A 23,058-nucleotide genomic window follows, 5' to 3' on the forward strand; every position below is an offset into this window, starting at 1 on the left:
TGAGATGGGACTGTTGGGGATTGATGGTTTGTGATGGGACTCTTGGTGTGTGATTGTCTGTGATGTGATTGCTACTTTTCCCCATCATTTCACGTTTCCCAACAGTAACAATTGGGTTACTCCTGGCATGTACAGCCCCTCCCCTTCTCAAGATGTCATGCACACACGTTTGGTGCTGTAAGAATAAACCAGCTTTTCCTGGGGTAATCTCACCTCTGCTCGAGTTTGAAATGCAGCAAGATTGACCCTTTTGTCACAACAGATCACCTGGGCCTCACTACCTGAAAAGCTAATTCACCTCAGCACAGCGAAGATCAGTCAGTTTGGGTCCCTGGTGATCAGGAGGTTGAGGGAAACCCTGTAGACAATTCTAAAATCACGATGGGATGGAGAAAATGATTTCCCAAGTGAAGGCATAGCTTCATTGTGAGTGGGAAGAAGGATCTGAGGGGGTCTCTTTCCGGAAAGAGCTACCAGGGTAAAGTGTATGACTGGGCATAAATACACAGTCAGAAGATATTTGGACAGTTGCATTGATCGCAATGGCTTGGATAGATACGGACTAAATATAAGCAAACAGGACTAGTCCAGAATGCCACCATGGGTGAGTTGGGCCGAAGGGCCTTTTCTGTGCTGTGACGCTAACTACTGAAAGTATTGTTTTTTTGAGGATCATATAACTCAATAGTTAAACTTTATTCAGCAGCAGATTAAGAGACAGCCCTTGATAATGGAGCAAGTTTATTAGGAGAAAGGTTACTTACTGCATGAGTGCAGTGTTCCTGCCTGGGTACTGATTTAACATGGATTAGCTCGTGACCTGAATTCCAGTGATTATGTTATCAAGCTTGGGAAGTTATGGAGAGGAATACATGGTAAAATGGGCATGTGGAGGAGTGAAGTTAAACTAGAACCAGGCCGGAAGTGGTCTTGGTAAACTGGGATCAATGTTTGGAACAATGGGAGGTGATACTGTCCAGGTACATTCTATCAGGGAGAGGGATGGGGACATGAAGACAGTGACCAAGTGACCAGTGACAGACCACAGCAGAGAAGATATCACCTTGTCCACTCAAGTGGGACTGCGAGAGGCTCCAGAAAGTGCAGACGGGTGAAGAGCGAGCAAGACCAACACCAAATGTAAAAGAATCCAAAAATACTCTATGGACATAGAAATTTGAGGAGGATGGGCAGAGCTGATCAGAAAGAAGAAAAGGAATTCACTTGTGTCGCAGATGAGGTGATGCTGGAGTTGCAGCTGAGGAGGTTGTGGGTGAGATCCTGAAGGCCTAACAAATAGCAATGAGGAGCTACAAGAAAGGCTTGCTGTTCTTGAAGCAGATAAATCCCGATTCCAATGGCATGCTTCCTAGGAGAGAAGTCTGGGAAGAAAAGGCATGTTTGGTAATCACCCAAACATCAACCCTCACTTAAGGATGGGGATGTTGCAAATTATTTGAGAAAAGTTTGGATTGGTACCTGGATGGCGGGGTATGGTCCAGATACAGCTCAGTTGGACAGGGCAGAATAATGGTTTAAATTTAGACACATGGTAACAGGCCATGTCAGCCTATGAGTCTGTGCCGGCTAACTACACCCCATGTGGTGTTCAAATGGTGGGAGGAAACTGGAGCCCCCTGGGGAAAACCCACACAGACATGGGGAGAACGTGCAAACTCCTTAGAGACAGCACAGGATTCCAACTCTGATCCTGCAAAGGCATGGTTATAGCCACGAAGCCACTGAGTTCGGCACAGATTGAAGGGCCTGTTTCTGTGCTGTAGTGCTCGAAGGCTCAGAAGAAGGTGGGGACAAACCCAGTCACTTATTGGCAGTGAAGTTTACCTTGGTGGTGGGAACATTCAGCAAACAATGATGCTGTTCAGAATCAGAGAATGATCAGCAGTGAGGTGACTGGGGAACCAGGGAAGCTCATGGGGGATGGTATCTTTCACACATCCACCCTGAGCAGGTTTGTTTTTCAATAAAGTTAGTTGAAGGGGAAAAAGAAGAAAATGTACTTAATATTGGATCTGTAGACTTCCAAAGGTATGCAAGAAAGGTACAAAGTAATAAAGGTGCTGTGGTGACGGAGAGAAAATTGTCTTGTGACAAGCAGCAAAGCGTGGTGGCAGGAGCTTGCTTTCACTCCGAGGAAAGGGTCAAGAGGTGTTCTCCAGGGGTTTGTTCCAGGAATACAGCTCTTCCTCACAGTGGATGATCTAGACTTGGGTGGACAGGGCAATATTTCCAAATATTCAAATGAGCCATGGTAACCTGTGAGGCAGACGGTCATGGATTCAGTGAGTGAAGGGATGGGGAAATGTTGGGAAGTGTGAAGAATGAGGATGGAAAATAAACATCAGGGGACAATGTGCAGATTATTTGAGAGATCTTGGGGTCTTGGCTCAGGGTACAGGAGCCCCATGAACCTTCACAAACCCTGTTACTCTCCCTGCTTCGAGGAGCTGGAACTCAGAACAGATACAATGGCTTTGGGAGAAGTGCTTCAGTAAAACGACTGCAGAGAGGAGAGACTCTATCAGTCAATGGAGTTGTTGCCTTCAGAACAGAGGAGGATGTGGGGGGCTGGGGTGGGGTGGGAGGAAGGGAGAAGGAGAAGAAAAGCTGTTCCCTTTGAAGGGATTGTATGGCCAGTGAGTGCCAGTGTAGGGTGAGGCAGGGGTGGAAGGTCTCTGCAGGGTCCACACACAGGACTATGGGGGAAAGGAGTGGTTGGAAAGGATGCATGGCTGCTATACTGAGCTAGTACAGATCAGATGGCAGAAAGGCAACCTTGTATGGTGTCTCCATCCATCAGTCCTTCTCACAGGACAGTTAGTTGGCACACTTTGCATTTTGAATGATGCTGTGAAGAAAGGATTAAAATGGAAGAGGTGTTTCAGAAATGAGAATGAATACAATAGCAAGGTGACCTGTTCCAGGCTGATAGCACAGGCACCTTCCGATAAGCACTCGATGTCTATTTCAGGCAGATTTAATTAACTTTCCTTTCTGTACCATAGAAAATTCCAAAACCAAAAAAGCAGAGAATGTAGTGATATTAAACAGGTGACTGAGGCAGCACAGAGCTAGTTATTTGATGCAATTTTCTTTATTGTTTATCAAGACTTGAAAAAGATTTGGCACATCAATGGCAGGCACTGTTAGCAACACACGAGAAACTACAGGCATGCACTTCACGACTGTAAAATGTCTTGCAAAGTTTAATTTTCACTTTAAACATGCCAGCACTCTGCTAAAGGGTGCAACACGAAGGCAGCCTCAGCCGGTGAGAGGGCAGAGGATTTGCAAGGGGGTCAGCGGGGAAGCGGTACGTCAGTGGGGGAGGGGATGGGTCTGGGAGGAGAGAGGGAGGGACGTGGCAGTGGGGGGGGGGGGCACGAGTCATTAGGGGAAGGGATGGGTCAGTGGGGGAGCTGATGGGTCTCAGTGGGGAAGGGGATGGGTTTCAGCATGGGGACGGCAGGGGAGGGTTTAATTGGTGTGTACGGGCACTAGCTCCTCTAAAAACAAGCATATTTCACAAATACAGTTCAATTCAGATATAATTATAATTACACCAGCCTCTGAGATCACATTACGAGGGCCATCAAACATTTAGAAAGACCTTGACATGTTTTCATGAGCTGCAGGGAAATGACGTCTGAAACCGGTTTAATGAACACTTCCCCGGACGGGGAAACTTCCCAAAGCCACAGTGAAGGTCAGAGGGAGTCTCATTCTATGGGGTAGTGGGGTTACCTTGGTGTGTTTCAGCAACGGGGAAGTCACTGGACGGAGCCAGTTCATCAACTGGAGGCTAGTTTTGGATAATCAGACAGAAAAGCATTTTCACACAGACTGAATACAGGGGAACATCTGTGGCGTGAACTGTTGACGACAGTGTGGCCACTCTGAGCCCTGGTAGGATGACGGATGAAGTGTACTGCATTCTCAACATGCTTTGGGGGAGTTGCAAAGCAACAAAACACTGCAGAAAATTAACAGCCTCTGAACATGCCGTGCGATCTGGGACTCGGTGCTCACGCTGTGTCCGAGTCCTGCCCCTCGTCCCCTCATTCCTTCTCCCAACATGATTAACACATGACCTCAGGCTTTACAAACTCTGAGTTAACAAAGGAGAATCCCTCAAACTCTGCCTGGTCAATATTCATGATGACCTCTTGGTCAGGTGGCGTTAAAACTGGCGGATGACGGGTGAAAAATCGGTCAAAGTTCTCAGCGTTGCGCCCGCACTGTGGGAGGAGAAAGAGAAAGGGTGATGGGATGGAGTGTTGGGATGGAGAGATGGGTTAGTACAACAAACCGGTACAGGTGACTGGGCAATGGGTCTCAGCATCTTCACTGACACCTGACTGCAGAATGATCCTGGCTCACCTCCTAGCCCTGCCTGTGACACCCAAACCTGAAGGCATTTCACTGTGTCTTTACCCTCACCTTAACACAGGGACATGAGGAGTTGTTTTAACTTCTCAGACAACAGTTAGCCCATCAGCTCATTAAGCCACTGGTAGTAAGTGTGGCCACTCACTGAGTGTTGCAAGCAACACCCACAACCCATCAAATATCCCATGCCTTGTAGGGGTGTGGAGGGTGGGCATTCCTAGGCCTGAGCGGTGTGGACTTGACACAGACCAAGATCATGTAGACCTCAAACATCATGTTTGACACCACTCAGTGAATACCCTCATTACTGCAAATGTACAGGAGCCAGGTGGCCAATTGCAACCACAGAACCCACCTTCATGTCTGTGTGGTTTCCCCCATCCTCACATGTTACAATTCAACAGTTTAACCAGGGGAGTTGCTGAACTGTACCTAACCTTAACTCAACATGCAGAGGTTTGAAACCAGGGCCACGTGTAACCTTCGTTTCACTTACTTTAAGCAAGGGCCACTGCTCCAGCACACCCTCTCCAGTCTGGGTCTGGGACTCAAACCTGCACAGGCCAGAGCCAGGCACTGAGGCCAACATTTGGAAGGGTGCCTCCTCAACCCAGCAAGACGAGCAGCCCAATTAATTGTATGTTTTTATTTCAGTGATCTGACAGAGCCTGGTTAGGTCATAGTGAGTCCACACAACCCCCACCCCCCACACTCTAGCAAGTCCAGACTTGTGAGAGCAAAGTACTCTGAACAGTGGACAGGCACTCCCTGTCCTCCAATACCACCATGTGTGTTTACAGAGCAGGAACATTTCTACAAAACCAGAGCAAACTGGGCAGCCAATGCTTGGTTTAGTGTCCAGGAGAACTCCCAGGGGAAGTTCAGGCAAAGCAGGGGAGGAAAGCAAAGGTTTCATAAGGTTAAGGTGCCAGAGGAGGTTCAGAGATGGCGGGTGGGGGGGGTTGGGAGATGGGGAGGAGGGGGATTGTGGGGATGGGGAAGGTGGTGGGGGGGGGGTTGCTGTGTGAGGAAGGGGTTGATAGTCTATGGCTGAACTCTCTGGAGTCGAGGGAGACAGGAGATCTCATTGAAAGGTGCAGCATTCTCCCAAGGTTGACAGGCCTGGAACAAGGAGAGGATTTCCCTGGATGAAGAGTCTTGGGCCACAATCTCAGCATGAAGGGCAGGGCTGGTGGCTCAGGACTGAGATGAGAAGCATCTTTGTGGAATGTGGGGAATATGCTTAATCCTCTCCCTGAGGCTCAGCAACAGCACAGATGAATGGAAATGAAGAAGCAGGGAACAGTGCTGAGGATGGTCAGCTAGGAGCTTGATGACAGGGCAGTTTTAAAGGACAGTGTGGCCAACTCCCACTCAACTTGAACCCCTCCATGCCCGCAAGGCCACAACAGCTAGATGTCAGTTAAGAGCAGCCCATGCAGCAGATAGATCTCTGTTGGATTCTGGACCTCAGCTGGGGCAACAGGGGCCTCTGTGAGGAACTGGGCCCTTCACTGAGAAAGAGACAACTCTGATCCAGGAATGTGAAGGGTCACCCTGTGGTCTGGCTTGGGAAGGGTTATCACAAAGGATCTCAACACCAAATAAAGAGCTGGTCCCTTGTGGACATGATCTTCACAGAGCAACAATATTAGGAGACAAACAGGGACCAGCATCAACTGCCTTCCACAACTTTTCAAATTACTATCAGCTGAGAAAAACTGTGGGAACGCTTCACAAATCATCCACATTCGATGTTTGATACACAACGACAGGGCAGCTGTGACTCTTGCCATATGTTCAAGCAAAACAGCCCCTTCCATTGTCCTTGTTGCAGGATCACTTCTGCTGCATACTGTACTGAAACTAACCTGGAGCAGGTTGGAAGCTGTTCAAAATTTAAAAAACCCACCAAGATCAGGCTAGATACAGGTAACTGGTGCACGTGCACACTTGGGACGAGTTCCAACTCTTGCTTCATGTGCTCACCAACGTAGACAATACAGTAGGACACACCACCAATAAATCTCGCTTGTCCAAGAACAGCGTGACATGAAGTTCAACGCATTTCCCCCCATGCACCAGTAAAACATTTGTGTATCTGAAAAGATCAAGACTTCCAACTTTTGCTCCAAGTTCTCATCTCCTAGGCTGAGATGATGCCCTTGCTGTGTCTGGCTGAAGCATGGACTGCTGACATCAATGGAGAACTACTACCACCACATCCTGCACACCCTCCCAATGCACAGGCAGGGCAGTTGGTGTGAGCTTCTGGAAAAGTGACAAGAAGCCAGGATCTCTTCATTAATAGTAAATGCCCCAAGGACCTCCAACCACTCTATGTTTTGGGGAGACCCCAGAACCTCCAACCTCCCCATGTGTGGGGCAGCCCCCAGAACCTCCAACCACCCCATGTGTGGGGAAGCTCCCAGAACCTCCAACCACCCCATGTGTGGGGCAGTCCCCAGGACCTCAAACCATCCCATGTGTGGGGCAGTCCCCAGGACCTCCAACCATCCCATGTGTGAGGCAGTCCCCAGAACCTCCAACCATTCCATGATGAGGCAGCTCCCAGCTCCGAGAACCTCCAACCACCCCATGCGTGGGGCAGCTCCCAGAACACCCAACCACCCCATGTGTGGGGCAGTCCCCAGGACCTCAAACCATCCCATGTGTGGGGCAGTCCCCAGGACCTCCAACCATCCCATGTGTGAGGCAGTCCCCTGAACCTCCAACCATTCCATGTTTGGGGCAGTCCCCAGAACCTCCAACCACCCCATGTATGGGGCAGTCCCCAGAACTTCCAACCACCCCATGTGTGGAGCAGCTCCCAGAACCTCTAACCATCCCATGTGTGAGGTAACTCCCAGTTCCCAGAACCTCCAACCACCCCATGTGTGGGGCAGCTCCCAGAACCTCCAACCACCCCATGGAGCAGCTCCCAGAACCTCTAACCATTCCATGTGTGAGGTAACTCCCAGCTCCCAGAACCTCAAACTACCCCATGTGTGGGGCAGCTCCCAGGATTTCCAACCATCCCATGTGTGGGGCAGTCCCCGACACTCCAACCACCCCATGTTTGGGGCAGTCCCCAGAACCTCCAACCATCCCATGTGTGGGGCAGTCCTCATAATGTTCAACCACCCCATGTATGGAGCAGTCCCCAGACCTCCAACCATCCCATGTGTGAGGCAGTCCCCAGAACCTCCAACCATTCCATGTGTGAGGCAGCTCCCAGCTCCCAGAACCTCCAACCACCCCATGAGTGGGGCCCAGCTCCGAGGACCTCCAACCATTCCATGTTTGGGGCAGTCCCCTGAATCTCCAACCATCCCATGTTTGGGGCAGTCCCCAGAACTTCCAACCACCCCATGTATGGGGCAGTCCCCAGGACCTCAAACCACCCCATGTGTGGGGCAGCCTCCTGGACCTCCAACCATCCTATGTGTGGGGCAGTCCCCAGAACTTCCAACTTCCATGTGTGGAGCAGCTTCCTGGGAGCCTGAGGAGGTGTGGAATGTCCCACAATGGCTCTGCTCCCCCCCCCTCCCAGTAGCCACAGATACTGGGGGAGCAGAGGCAGCGATTATCCTGTGGAGTTTGGGAAGTGACCAGTGGACAGTGGCTCTGGATGGAATGGAGAACTGAAATGTGATGCAGAAACAAGGGAAGTAAAATGATGGTGGGTCAGTGACCAAGGCAGGAGTTGGTAAACCCCAGCAAATGTCAGAAGGCAGAAGGGAGTGATCAATGATCAATTCACAGCAGTAGAACATAGAATGACAGCACAGTACAGGCCCTTCAGCCCGCAATGTTGGTTTTGGTTGACCTATGGAAATCTTCTTACCTCATACCCATACTCTCTATTTTTCTTACAAAACATTCATTCAAACAGTAAATCAACAAAATCTCCAAGCAACCACATCATTTATACTACATTAAGGAGAAACACATTTTGTTCATTTGTCTATGTACAAAACAGCACTATTTCTTTAACTCTTGTGTACTGTACTTCCTGTGGCCCCCATCATTAATCCTTTATCAGTTTTAGTTGTCTGCTTTGGTTACCTTCCTGCAAATACTTTTCAGAAGAACAATTTAGTTCCTTTCCTCCACAGCAACTGACTCCCTCCATCTCCTGTTCTCACAACTGTCACTCTCCCTTCACCACTCTCCATTATTCCAACCTCACTCTGCTCTTTCCTAAATCAGTCACCTCAGACACTTTCTTGGGACCTTCTAAACCTTCCCCCTCTCATCCAATCACACCCAGCCTTCCCTCCTCTCATCCAATCACACCCAGCCTTCCCTCCTCTCATCCAATCACACCCAGCCTTCCCTTTCTCATCCAATCACACCCAGCCTTCCTTCCTCTCATCCAATCACAACCAGCCTTCCCCCTCTCATCCAATCACACCCCTTTCTCATCCAATCACACCAGCCTTCCCTCCTCTCATCCAATCACTCAGCTTTCCCTTTCTAATCCAATCACACCCAGCCTTCCCCCTCTCATCCAATCACACCCAGCCTTCCCCCCTCTCATCCAATAACACCCAGCCTTCCCTCCTCTCATCCAATCACTCAGCTTTCCCTTTCTCATCCAATCACACCAGCCTTCCCTCCTCTCATCCAATCACACCCAGCCTTCCCTTTGTCATCCAATCACACCAGCCTTCCCCCTCTCATCCAATCACACCAAACCTTCCCCCTCTTATCCAATCACACCCAGCCTTCCCCCTCTCATCCAATCACACCTAGCCTTCCCCTTCTCATCCAATCACACCCAGCCTTCCCCACTTATACAACTTGATTCTGTAACACAACAACTGACATATTCCTACAACCTTCTTCCCAACCCACTGCTCCAATGAGCCACAACAAAGGCCTTTTCCACATGTCTTGGTTTCTTCGAATCCAGTCCCTCCAAATTCCATCTCCTCTCTTCCAAAATAACCATAACATTGCAGGCAGAAAGAGTGAGACAAAGAGAGCCTGAGCAAGAAATACAATATATGTATATATACACGGAGATACAAACAGACAAGGTCACAAGGAAGTAAAAACAGAGAGTAAATACACAGCTGGTCAAGCAGCAACTGAAGAAACTGATAGAGTCAACATTTTAAGTCAATGATCCTCCACAAGAACTAGGAAAGCAGGATTTGGTCTCCATCCTTTCATTTTTCCTTCCTTCTAGTCACAGTCCTGCAACCCAGACCATGATTTCTCTCTGACTTGCTGTAGTTCTGATGACAGCAACCTGGCTGCAGCATTGCCAGCATTCTATGCTTTTGTCTCTGATTTCCAGCATCTGCAGGCCTTTACTTTTGGTCACCAGTTTGGAGTTTCCTTGGACATAGTGATGCAGTCATCACTGCCTGCCCAAGCTCAGGGGCTGAGATCTGAGAGAACCAGGATCTGCCTTGTAGATCCACAGTGAGGTTGCTAACCCTGCCAAATATCCAATGGTTGTTGCTGGAGAAAGCTGGGAACTGACCAAGGTCAACTTTAGATTATTGGACTGGAAGAGGATTGGTGCTTATGTGGGCAGAGTAGCTAGTGATGGGTTAGGATGTCTAATCTAACTGGCTGTGTGCTGAGCAGGGCGGGGGGCAGGGATCTCTGTAATCAGGATACCTGCTCCAAACCAGTTAACCAAATGTATAAAGTTACAATGTCCCCACTCAACAATGCTCAGATTTGACCAATTCCATGTAGAAGCAAATGTCCTTCTGCTTGAATTCTTTTTAAATTTAAGTTGAGGCCAAAGGGCCTTGAGCCTGTGCTGCCAAATTACACCCAATTGACCTACATTGACAGTGTGTTTCCAACAGTGAGAGGAAATGGGAGCCCCTGGGGAATACCCACACAGACACAGGTGGACAATGTACAAACTCCTCAGACAGCGCAGGATTTGAACCCCAGACCCGATCGCTGGTGCCATAACAGCCTGGCGCTAACCACTACACCAACCATGCCATCCAAATTGTACCTCTATCCCTCCCAAATCCCAGGGCCCTAAAGGTATTTCTGTGTAATAATGGCATTTGTATTGCAAGGATGGGACTGCAACACCCTGGTCAGGACTGACCCCCAAGCTGCATGACAGGGGCTGAGGATCTCCAAAGCAGAGAACAATCTCACTCCATCTACGAACTTGCTCTCCCCACCTGGGGTTTAAATCACCTGCTGATTCCAGGATGCATTTGGCTTGTATTGATGGTCTTGCTGTATTGATGGGACATGCACTTGTCTGGATCTATTTGTTGTGGATTCTGTCACAAGGTGTATGCTTGTCAAGTAGTCTATGCCAGAGATGCATTGCTGCAGATGACATGGCAGGAGAATGACGCATGCTTACTGGCAGCATTAATTGACTGGGACACTGACAGATCTATTTTGGAGTGATGATGTGGGTGGCAATTCCTCCCTGACACAAGATGTTGGATCCTTTTCTGGTTCTCTCATCCAACCCTTCAAGCTCCTCAATTGAACTGGGGCACAATGCTGTACTGATAAAATTACTGGCCAACAGTTCTAGACCAGTGATCCTAAGACATGAGATGAAATCCCACCCATGGCAGGTGGAGAATTTCAGTTCAAATAATTTGTTAAATCTATAATTTAAAAATAAAATCTTTCCTCAGCCATTTTGAACCGGTGGATTGTCCTAACAACCCGTCTGGTTCACTGATGTCCATGACCCACAACCACTGTGGTGGCCTGTTCTGGCTACTTGGGAAGGGAACATTCACCAACATTGGCAGTGAGGCCACACCGCATGAACACCTGCACGGCCAATGGATCCCAATCTTTCACCGAGACAGGGGCTGGGAGGGAGAGCCAGAACAACCTACCGCCTTCGGTTTGAACGGAGGCTGGATCTCCATCCGCTGCAACTTTTCCCAGTCGATCCATCGAAAAAATGCATGCTCCTTGATGTCTCGCTCTCCCTCAGGTCCACAGCCCAGACGTTTAGCTGGATGCTTCGTTAAAAGCTGCAATCAGAAAGGAGATGACAAAAATAAGTAGCAGTGGAGATGATCAGCTCACCTATCTCAGCTGACCTCTCTCCCGTGCATTCTGGGATTCTACCTCGGGACAGGGCAAAGTCCCACAATGATTCATTACCTCTGCATAAGCTAGTCCCACAATACATCTCTACCTTGCAACAGGGAAGATTTCAAGTCAAGGTAAAGTCAAGGATGATGGAATTAATGGTTTGGCAGCCAAGTTTGAGGATGGTAGAAAGACAGACGGAGAGGCAGGTAGTTTTGAGGAAGCAGGGAATTTGCAGATGGGGTTGGAAAGGTTGGGAGAATGAGCCAAGAAGTGTCAGATGGAATACAGTGTAGGGAAGTGCATGGTCGTGCATTTCGGTAGAAGGAATAAAGTAGTAGTCTTTTCTAAATGGAGAAACAAAATCAGAAATCAGAGCTCTAAGGGGCCCTAGTGCAGGATTTCCCAAAGGTTAACATACTCACAAGAGTTTAGAAGGATGAGGGGGATCTCAATGAATCCAACTGAATGTTGAAAGGGCTCAATAGAGTGGGCATGGAGATGTTTCCAGCGGTGGGAGAGTCCAGGACCAGTCTTAGCATGGAGATGAGTAGAAATGTCCTTAGTCGGTGAGTGGAGAATCTGTGGAGTTCTTTACCACAGACAGCTGTGGAGGCCAAGTTATTGGGTAAATTTAAAGAGGATGTTGATATTTTTGATCTATAAGGTTATAGGGAGAAGTTATGGGGAGAAGTGAGGGGAATAGGGCTGAAAGGAAAAACATATCAGTCATGATTTGAATAGTGGAGAAAAGTCAATGGGCTGAATGGCCTCATTCTGCTTCTATATCTTGTGGATACCAGAGTCCAAGCTGTTGGGATTTCTACGACTTGTCTCTCTCAGCATGCAATTGGACTTCTATTTCCCATTTTGCAACACCACTTGCCCTTGAATGGGTGGTATTCTGGTGGTCTGGAATCTTGACTTACAGCCAGGAGCAATTCACTTTTGCTATCTCTACTGCAAACTTACAGCGTCCTTCAAATGAAAAGACCTTTTGCTTTTGTTTGTTGAATGTCACCAGCCCACATTCTACCTTTATTCTTCTTTTGGCAACTCCCTCATCTGGTCCTGTCCTACACCAGCATTGTCTACTGCTCACCTGCCTCAGGGCTGTTGTTCACTGTCCTTGGCCATTAAACTGTAAGGCATTCTCCCCATGACTGCATGGGTTTTATCCAGGGGCTCCAGATTCCTCCCATCATTCGAAGCCAACCAGGAGCGTCAGTTATTTGGGTGTAATTGGGTGGCAGGAGAACTCTGCCATCTCTGTTCCTTCATTAAACCACTGTCACACCAACATTTGGTGATGTCCCTTGTAGCCCCTGTAATGTCTCACCTTTGAGTTGGCAAAGTAGATTGATCTCCCTCCACTTTCAAACCCATGCAGAACTGGGCCAACTCACAGGTTTCACCATGAGTGAAGCATGTAAGTTGTGACAATTCCCATGTGCTGGAGCTGTAACGTTGTCTGAGCTCACAAAACGCCGATTCAACAATGAGAAAGGCAGTTGTGTTGACTGTAACCATACCGGGAATGAACTTGTAAAATTAACCCATGGTGGCTGAGCAGTAAACACACTATCCTCCCAGCAGACGTACACAAGCCTTTCAACTGGTTGACATCAGCCTGATAGGAAAAGATGGAGCACTGATCTCGAGATACAGCAATGGTTGGGGAGCGGGTCCCATTGGAAGCTTTGATACACAGCAGGGTTTTCACCTGATTCTCTATTTGCAAATGTGATGATATCTTGTGATCAAAGCAGGTACATGTTAGTGAAGAATGTCCACTTGGAATGGAGCTGCCTGACCCTGATTCGTCACATTCAAGAAATGCCTGACTGATCCGTCCTGCTGTTCATCATTCAGTGAAATGATTAGTTCCACTTCTCCAACGTTGCCCTTTGATGACAGAACCCCCCCCCCCCACCCACCCCCCTTTCCAGGTGATTGATGGAGCACAGTTCTTCAATTCACAGCATCTTGGGAAGATAGAGAAAACAAATCAAACCACTGCTCTCTCATTCCTGCAGAGAGATAAATACATTCACTTACAGACAGGAACTGTTAATGTCAGTGAGCTCAGCTGAAGACTAATCCTGAAAGTGAATGTACCGTCATAAAGAACAATGAACAAGCTGCACAGGGATCCAGTATTCATCAAGAGCTCTGACAAGGCCTGCTTCCTGTAAGAATCTTGGCTGGCTTGGGGTTCATCGTTTTAATCTGGTTTGAGGTTAGTGGGAAGCATGGTTAGTGTAGCGGTTTGCGCAACATTGTTGCAATGCCAATGACTGAGGTTTGAATCTGGTGCTGTCTGTAAGGAGTTTGCACGTTCTCCCCATGTATTGGTTTCCTTTAGGTGCTTTGGCTTCCTCCCATCCTGTAGGTGAATTGGGTGTAATTGGTTGACACGGACTCGTGGGCCAAAAGGCCCAGTTACTGTGCTGTGTGTCTACATTAAAAAAAATTAAATTAAAGAGAAGAATGAAGTTTTCCATGTTCGAGATGTCGGAGGAGGATGTCTCCTGTCACCTCCACCGATGCCCATGTGCGTTCTGTCTCCGCATATTGCATGAATCTGATTGCACACTTTACTTGCTGAGGTGGCAGACTGCAATTTTCCCTCTAATTCTCTGCTGCCTTATCCCATTGGCCTGCAAGAACTCAAAGGAAAACAGATAACAGATGCTGCAATAATCAGCTCTTCATTCACAGTTCCTGCTTACTGTATAACTGACGTTGTGGGAAATAAGGCTGAATAGATAAGATACGGTTGTTCCAATTGCATGAAACTTCAGGGAGACGGTCTTGAAAATCAGAATTTATCTCAACCAAGGGGAACAGCAAGCAATTTGGTGTTCTAATTCATTGACTAGTGAGTGGAAGGAAATTGGAAACTGGACATAAATCATGGGCAGATTTGCTGCCTGTGTTGGATGATCCCAGAGAACCTCTCTGTGTGGAGCATATTGCAACTTAGATCCATTTATTTCAGATGTTTCATGCTGTAACACATCTCCAACATGTCTCAAATAAACACAACCTCTGTAAATCACGTCCATAGCAAAAGAGAGCCAGGAGTTTCCCATTGTTCCTGCTTCACTGCTGCAGGGTTTGTGGGAACAATTCTCCCACGTGGACATGAAGCTTGTGCTGGATACTGAAAAGATTTTCAGTTCTGTGCTCATTCATGGTGCCCTAGTCCCTATGACCCACTGAAGGGAACTGTTAAAGAGTTTAACCAACACTTACCCCTTTACAAATGGACACTGCTTCTTTGGACATCGATTTGGGGTAAGTTACATTGTGCTCCATGATGGATTGGAATAGCTCGTCTTCATCCTCACCATCGAAAGGGGGCTGGAAGAAAGACCAGAAAAGAAGCAGGAATTAGAGCCACTTTGTCCGTAACAGAGGCAGCAGCGACAGGCTGTAGGCCAGCACAAGGGCCACGTGGCAGCAAGCACCCTGCAACATAAACGCAGTTCAACGTTACCTGGAGAAGGGCATGTTCATAGGGTACAAGCACACACACGCGCGCACACACACATATACACATGCATGCACACACACATACACGCAGATACACACATACACATACACACAAACACACCAACTAGGAAGGACACACAAACACACGTGCATGTATCAACATGCACAGACATACATGGACTCAGACATACACACAGATACACATTTCTTCTTTGGCTTGGCTTCGCGGACGAAGATTTATAGAGGGGGTAAATGTCCACGTCAGCTGCAGGCTTGTTTGTGGCTGACAAGTCCGATGCGGGACAGGCAGACACGGTTGCAGCGGTTGCAGGGGAAAATTGGTTGGTTGGAGAGAAACACATACACACACATAGACACGTACATATATGCACACACACCTGCATAGGCACATGCACATTGCACAAACTCAGATACATCATTCATCATCAGCTCCTTGATATATAACAGTTGCTGATTTATGTAATTTTCCTCCTGCTGTGACCACATTCCAGGTTCTCTGGAAATTTGAATACTCAGATTATTACCTGTCCTGCCAGCATCTCATACAAGAGCACTCCGTAGGCCCACCAGTCCACCGACTTTCCATATGGTTGATAGGCAATGATCTGGAAAGACAGATATTCAATAAGGTGCTGCATCAACAGCACAGAGCCAGCAGCTGTTTGAAATACACCAGGGTTTCTGTCAGCAGAAAGCCAGGCGTGGGGTCTCATAGGATGCTCAGTAGCCAATAATGTTACACCTGGTGGACCTTGGCCACTGTCTGTGTGCAGTTTGGCTGTTATCCTTGTGACTACATGGATTTCTCTGGGATCTCCCACTTCCCAGTAACAGGTCATCAAAAACTGTCGGGCAGTGTAGGGGAGAGTCGATGGGAATGTGGTGAGAACAAATGGAATGCATGCACATGGGGCCAAAGGGACTGCCTGCAGCTCGACTCTTTCTGTGACCCATAAGACATAGGAGCAGAAATAGGCATTCAGCCCATCAAGTCTGCCCTGTCATTTCATCATTTTCCTACTCAGACCCACTGTCCGGCTTTCTCCCCATAACCTTTGATGCCATGGCTAATCAAGAACCTATCAATCTCTGCCTTAAATACACCAAATGACATGGCCTCCACAATTGCCCATGGCAACAAATTCCATTGATTCAACCCCCCCGGCTGAAGAAAATCCTCCGCATCTCTAAGTGATCTAAGTGGACACCCTTCAATCTTGAAGTTGTGCCCTCTTGTCCTAGACTCTCCCACCTTTCTATGCCTACTTTGTCCATTCCTTTCAACATTCAAAATACTGCAGAGATTCCCCCCCCGAATATCCTAAATTCTAACCAGTACAGACCAAGAGCCATCAAATGTTCCTCATATGATAACCCTTTCATTCCGCGTGAATGCGAATGATCCCAGTGAACCTCCTCAGAACCCTCTGCAATGCCAGCACATCCTTTCTTAATTCTCCAAGTGAAGTTTCACTAGTGCCTCAACATCGCATTCCTACTCTTATATTCTCTTGGCATGAATACCAGCATTGCATTTGCCTTCTTCACCACTGCTCAAAATGCAAATTTACATTCAGGCACGAGGACTCCCAGATCTTTTTGCATCTTGGTATTTTCAGTTTTCTCCCCATTTAAGAATAATCTGCCCATTTATTTTTTCTGCCAAAGTGCATGACAATACATTTTCCAACATTGCACCTCATCTGCCACTTTTCTGTCCATTCTCCTAATCTGTCTAAGTCCTTCTGCAGCCTCCCTGTTTCCTCTACACTACCTACTTCTACACCAACCTTCATATTGTCTGCAAACTTGGCCACAAAGCCATTCATTTCAATATACTTTTTTTTTCTTTGGCTTGGCTTCGCGGACGAAGATTTATGGAGGGGGTAAAAAGTCCACGTCAGCTGCAGGCTCGTTTGTGGCTGACCAGTCCGATGCGGGACAGGCAGACACGATTGCAGCGGTTGCAAGGGAAAATTGGTTGGTTGGGGTTGGGTGTTGGGTTTTTCCTCCTTTGCCTTTTGTCAGTGAGGTGGGCTCTGCGGTCTTCTTCAAAGGAGGCTGCTGCCCGCCAAACTGTGAGGCGCCAAGATGCACGGTTTGAGGCGTTATCAGCCCACTGGCGGTGGTCAGTGTGGCAGGCACCAAGAGATTTCTTTAGGCAGTCCTTGTACCTTTTCTTTGGTGCACCTCTGTCACGGTGGCCAGTGGAGAGCTCGCCATATAATACGATCTTGGGAAGGCGATGGTCCTCCATTCTGGAGACGTGACCCATCCAGCGCAGCTGGATCTTCAGCAGCGTGGACTCGATGCTGTCGACCTCTGCCATCTCGAGTACCTCGACGTTAGGGGTGTGAGCGCTCCAATGGATGTTGAGGATGGAGCGGAGACAACGCTGGTGGAAGCGTTCTAGGAGCCGTAGGTGGTGCCGGTAGAGGACCCATGATTCGGAGCCGAACAGGAGTGTGGGTATGACAACGGCTCTGTATACGCTTATCTTTGTGAGGTTTTTCAGTTGGTTGTTTTTCCAGACTCTTTTGTGTAGTCTTCCAAAGGCGCTATTTGCCTTGGCGAGTCTGTTGTCTATCTCATTGTCGATCCTTGCATCTGATGAAATGGTGCAGCCGAGATAGGTAAACTGGTTGACCGTTTTGAGTTTTGTGTGCCCGATGGAGATGTGGGGGGGCTGGTAGTCATGGTGGGGAGCTGGCTGATGGAGGACCTCAGTTTTCTTCAGGCTGACTTCCAGGCCAAACATTTTGGCAGTTTCCGCAAAGCAGGACGTCAAGCGCTGAAGAGCTGGCTCTGAATGGGCAACTAAAGCGGCATCATCTGCAAAGAGTAGTTCACGGACAAGTTTCTCTTGTGTCTTGGTGTGAGCTTGCAGGCGCCTCAGATTGAAGAGACTGCCATCCGTGCGGTACCGGATGTAAACAGCGTCTTCATTGTTCATTAATATACCACATAAAAAGAACAGACCCCAACACCAACCCCAGTGGAACACCACTAGTAACTAGTGCCAACCCTGCATTCTGATTCTCTGCTTCCTGTCAATCAGCTGATCCTCTACTCACGCTGGTATGATTCCTTTTAAAGCATGTGTTCTTACCTTGTTAAGTAGCCTTATGTGTGGCACCTGATCAAAGGCCCTCTGAAAATCCAAATAGACAACATCCATGGTATCTCCCTCATCCAGCCTGTTCATTACTTCCTCAAAGTATTCCAATAGGTTTGTGGACCAAGATTTTCCCTTAAGGAAACCATGCTGTCATGTACTATCATGTACCTCCAAGTGCTCCATAACTTGAACCTTAACAATCGACTCCAACATTGATGTCAGGCTATAATTTTCTCTCTCCATCCTTTCTTGAATAGTGGGTGACATTTACAATCTTACAGACCTCCAGGATCATACCAGAATCTGTTGATTCCTGAAACATCATTACCAATGCCATCACAAATGCCTACCTCTTAGAACCCACAGGTGAAATCCATCTGCTCCTGGAGACCTATCCACGCTGAGACCATTCAGCTTTCTGAGCACCTTCTCCTTTGAATAATTAACTGCACTCAATTCCCTTCCCTGACACCCTTCAAAATCTGGCACACTGACAAAGTCTTCCAGAGTGAAGCCTGATGAAAATACTCATTTACTTCCTCTGCCATCTCTTTGTCTCCATTATCTCTCCAGTGTCATTGTCTAGTGGTCTTATATTCACACTCACGTCTCTTTTATTTTACTTATCTAAAATACTTGAAGAAGCTCTGGGTATATTTTTTTATATTATTTGCTCACCTACTTTTCCCTCCTTATGAGACTTTGTTTCCTTCTGTAAGTTTTTGAAAACTTCCCAATCATCTATCTTCCTGTTCATTTTGCTTCCTTGTACTATTCTTTTGCTTTCATGTTGGCTTTGACTTCCCTTGTCAGCCACAGTTGTGACATTTTTCCATTTGAATATTTCCTCTTTTTTGGACTGCATTTATCCTGCATTTCCCCATTTCTTGCAGAATCTCCATCAATTGCTGCTCTGCCGTCTTCCCTTCTAGTGCTCCCTTCCAGTCTACTTTGGCCAGTTCCTCTCTCATGCCACTGTAATTCCCTTCACTCCACCAAAGCACTGACAAATTTGACTTTAATTTTTCCTTGTTAAATTTTAAATTAAACTCAATTATATTGTGATCACTGCCCCTCATGGTTCATTTACTCTACAATCTCTAATCACCTTGGGTGCATTACACAACACCCAATCCCATACAGTCAATACCCTTGTGGTCTCATCAATAAGCTGCTCAAAAAAGCCATCTCGAGGCTTTCTACAAATTCTCCCTCTTGAGATCCAGTCCCAACCTGGTTTTCCCAAAGTTTCTTTCTTTGGCTTGGCTTCGCGGACGAAGATTTATGGAGGGGGTAAAAAGTCCACGTCAGCTGCAGGCTCGTTTGTGGCTGACCAGTCCGATGCGGGACAGGCAGACACGATTGCAGCGGTTGCAAGGGAAAATTGGTTGGTTGGGGTTGGGTGTTGGGTTTTTCCTCCTTTGCCTTTTGTCAGTGAGGTGGGCTCTGCGGTCTTCTTCAAAGGAGGCTGCTGCCCGCCAAACTGTGAGGCGCCAAGATGCACGGTTTGAGGCGTTATCAGCCCACTGGCGGTGGTCAATGTGGCAGGCACCAAGAGATTTCTTTAGGCAGTCCTTGTACCTTTTCTTTGGTGCACCTCTGTCACGGTGGCCAGTGGAGAGCTCGCCATATAATACGATCTTGGGAAGGCGATGGTCTTCCATTCTGGAGACGTGACCCATCCAGCGCAGCTGGATCTTCAGCAGCGTGGACTCGATGCTGTCGACCTCTGCCATCTCGAGTACCTCGACGTTAGGGGTGTGAGCGCTCCAATGGATGTTGAGGATGGAGCGGAGACAACGCTGGTGGAAGCGTTCTAGGAGCCGTAGGTGGTGCCGGTAGAGGACCCATGATTCGGAGCCGAACAGGAGTGTGGGTATGACAACGGCTCTGTATACGCTTATCTTTGTGAGGTTTTTCAGTTGGTTGTTTTTCCAGACTCTTTTGTGTAGTCTTCCAAAGGCGCTATTTGCCTTGGCGAGTCTGTTGTCTATCTCATTGTCGATCCTTGCATCTGATGAAATGGTGCAGCCGAGATAGGTAAACTGGTTGACCGTTTTGAGTTTTGTGTGCCCGATGGAGATGTGGGGGGGCTGGTAGTCATGGTGGGGAGCTGGCTGATGGAGGACCTCAGTTTTCTTCAGGCTGAGTTCCAGGCCAAACATTTTGGCAGTTTCCGCAAAGCAGGACGTCAAGCGCTGAAGAGCTGGCTCTGAATGGGCAACTAAAGCGGCATCATCTGCAAAGAGTAGTTCACGGACAAGTTTCTCTTGTGTCTTGGTGTGAGCTTGCAGGCGCCTCAGATTGAAGAGACTGCCATCCGTGCGGTACCGGATGTAAACAGCGTCTTCATTGTTGGGGTCTTTCCCAAAGTACCTCCATGGTAAAATGCCCCATGACTACCAGAACATTACCCTTCTGACACACCTTTTCTACTTGTTGTAATGTGTTGTTCACATTCCGGCTACTGGTTTGAAGTCTGATTCAAATTTATTGTCAGAGTACATACATATCACGTCCAATCCTGAGATCCTTTTTCCTGTGGGCGCTGAAGAATTGCCACTTATTGGTCATGAAAAAAACAACCTGTACACAATGTAAATAAAATGTAAAGCAACTGACTGTGCAATACAGAGAGAATAAAGAAAATCTATAAAGTGCATAAGTAAGATTCCTTAAATGAGTCCCTGATTGAGTTTATTGTTGAGGAGTCTGATGATGGAGGGGGGGGCAACTGTTCCTGAACCTGTAGTGCAAGTCTTGTGACACCTAAACCTCTTTCCTGATGGCAGCAGTGAGAACAGAGCATGGTCTGGGTGGTGTGGATCCTTGAAGATTGCTGCTATTCTCCAATGGCAACGTTCCCTGTAGATGTTCTCGATGAGGGGGAGGGTTTTGCCTGTGATGTCCTGGGCTGTGTCCATTACCTTTTGCAGGCCTTTACATTCAGGGGTATTGGTGTTTCCAAACCAGACTGTGATACAGCCGGTCAGCATACTTTCCACCACACCTCTGTAGAAATTTGTCAGGGTTTCTGATGTCATATCAAACCTCCCCAAACTCCTGAGGAATTAAAAAGGTAGAGGGGCGGGTGTGCTTTCTTCACGATGCCAATTGTGTGTTGGATCCAAGAAAGATCCTCCAAGATAGTGACTCCCAAGAATTTAAATTTGCTCAACCTCTCCACCTCTGATTCTCCCAATGATCACTAGATTGTACACCTCTAGTTTTCCCTTCTTGAAGTCAATAATCAGTTCCTTGGTTTTGGTGACTTTGAGTGGAAGATTGTTGTTGGTGCACCATTCAGCCAAGTTTTCAATCTCCCTCCTGTATGCTGACAATCTACTATCATGGTATCATTAGCCAATTTGTAGATAATGTTGTACCAAGTCACACAGTCATAGGTGTAAAGCGAATACAGCAGGGGGTTAAGAATGCAGCAGGGGGTTAAGAATGCAGCCGTGTGGTGCTCCAGTACTGTTGGAGATTGTGGAGGCAATGTTCCTACCGATCCTCGCTAATTGTGGTCTGGAGGTGAGGAAATCCATGATCCAATTACACAGTGGAGCGTTGAGTCCCAGGTCTTGGAGCTCTCTGATCAGTTTTGAGGGGATGATGGTGTTGAATTCTGAACTGTCATCCTGATGTCTGCATCTTTGCTGTCCAGATGTTCCAGGGATTTGTGTAGAGCCAGTGAGATGGCATCCACTGTGGATCTGTTGATATGATAGGCGAATTGGAACAGATCCATGTTATCGCTTAGACAGGAGCTGATATGCATCAACACCAGCCTTTCAAAACACTTCCTCATCATTGATGTGAGTGCCACTGGTTGATAGTCATTTAGACAGGTTACCACACTCTTCTTGGGCACTGACATGATTGATGCCTTTTTTAAACATGAGGGTACTTATCCCCTGCCAGAGGGAGATGTTGAAAATATCTGTGACTACATTGATAAGTTGATCAGCACAGTTTTAATACTCAGCCAGGTGCTTTGGGATGGATACTTTCCTTGGATTCTCTCTCCTGAAGGCACAAGTAGGGATATGGACACGGGGGCACAAAGAAGTGGTTCTTCCTTGTTGTTGTAGTTGAATCGGGCATGGAACTCATCTGGGAGTGAAGCTTATCACTTATCACAAGTATATCACTGCCAACAGTGTCTTTTTACCCTTGCCATTTCTTAACGGAATCCACAATGATTCCAGAATTTCTGATCTAACTAATGATTTAATGTTGTTCCTGACCAACAGAGCCACACATCCCCCTGCCTATCCTATCAATACATTGCATATCCTTGGAGATTCAGCTTCCAATGACATCCATCCTTTTGCCATGGCTCCGTGATGGCCACAATATCATGCTTGTTAATCTGTAGCTATACTACAAGGTCATCTACTTTATTTCTGATGCTGTATTTAAATATAAATATAAAACCTTTATTTGTTATCATAGAACACTACGGAACAGAAACAGGGTTCTACGGCTCTTCTAGTCTGTGCCAAACCATTTTATTTTGGCCTAATCCCACTGACCTGCAGCCAGCCATGTCCTCCATACCTCTCCCATTCATGTATCTGTCCAAATTGTTCTTAAATTTTAAAATTGAGACCACATTCACCACCTGTTCCACACTCCCATCACTCTCTGTGAAGAAGTTCCCCCTCATGTTCCCTCTAAACTTTTTCCCTGGTTTGAATCTCACCCACCCTCAGCCTATCTACATTTACTGTGTATATCCCCCTCATAATTTTAAATACCTCTGCCAAATCCCCCCTCATTCTTCTTTGCTCCAGGGAATAAGGACATAATCTGTTTAACCTTTCCCTGTAACTCAATTCCTGAACTCTGGGCAACATCCTAGTAAATCTTCTCTGCACTCTTTTTATCTTATTTATATCCTTCCTGCAGTTAGGTGAACAAAACTGCATACAATACTCCAAACTTGC

General features: G+C 47.3%; 1 protein-coding gene across 1 annotated transcript in view; it reads right to left on the reverse strand.

Moving 5' to 3' along the window:
- Positions 1 to 3,096: 3,096 nt before the first annotated feature.
- Positions 3,097 to 23,058, reverse strand: part of LOC138759084 (protein kinase C beta type-like) — a 226,664-nt gene continuing 206,702 nt past the window's right edge. The window contains exons 13-16 of the mRNA XM_069928963.1: positions 15,513 to 15,593; positions 14,728 to 14,835; positions 11,268 to 11,408; positions 3,097 to 4,259 (exon numbers count right to left, since the gene is read on the reverse strand). Of these exons, the coding sequence (XP_069785064.1) occupies positions 4,101 to 4,259; positions 11,268 to 11,408; positions 14,728 to 14,835; positions 15,513 to 15,593 (489 nt within the window). The 3' untranslated portion in view covers positions 3,097 to 4,100. The remainder of the gene's footprint in view (positions 4,260 to 11,267; positions 11,409 to 14,727; positions 14,836 to 15,512; positions 15,594 to 23,058) is intronic.

Source organism: Narcine bancroftii, chromosome 3 (genome assembly GCF_036971445.1).
Source record: "Narcine bancroftii isolate sNarBan1 chromosome 3, sNarBan1.hap1, whole genome shotgun sequence".
Taxonomy (NCBI): Eukaryota; Metazoa; Chordata; class Chondrichthyes; order Torpediniformes; family Narcinidae; genus Narcine; species Narcine bancroftii.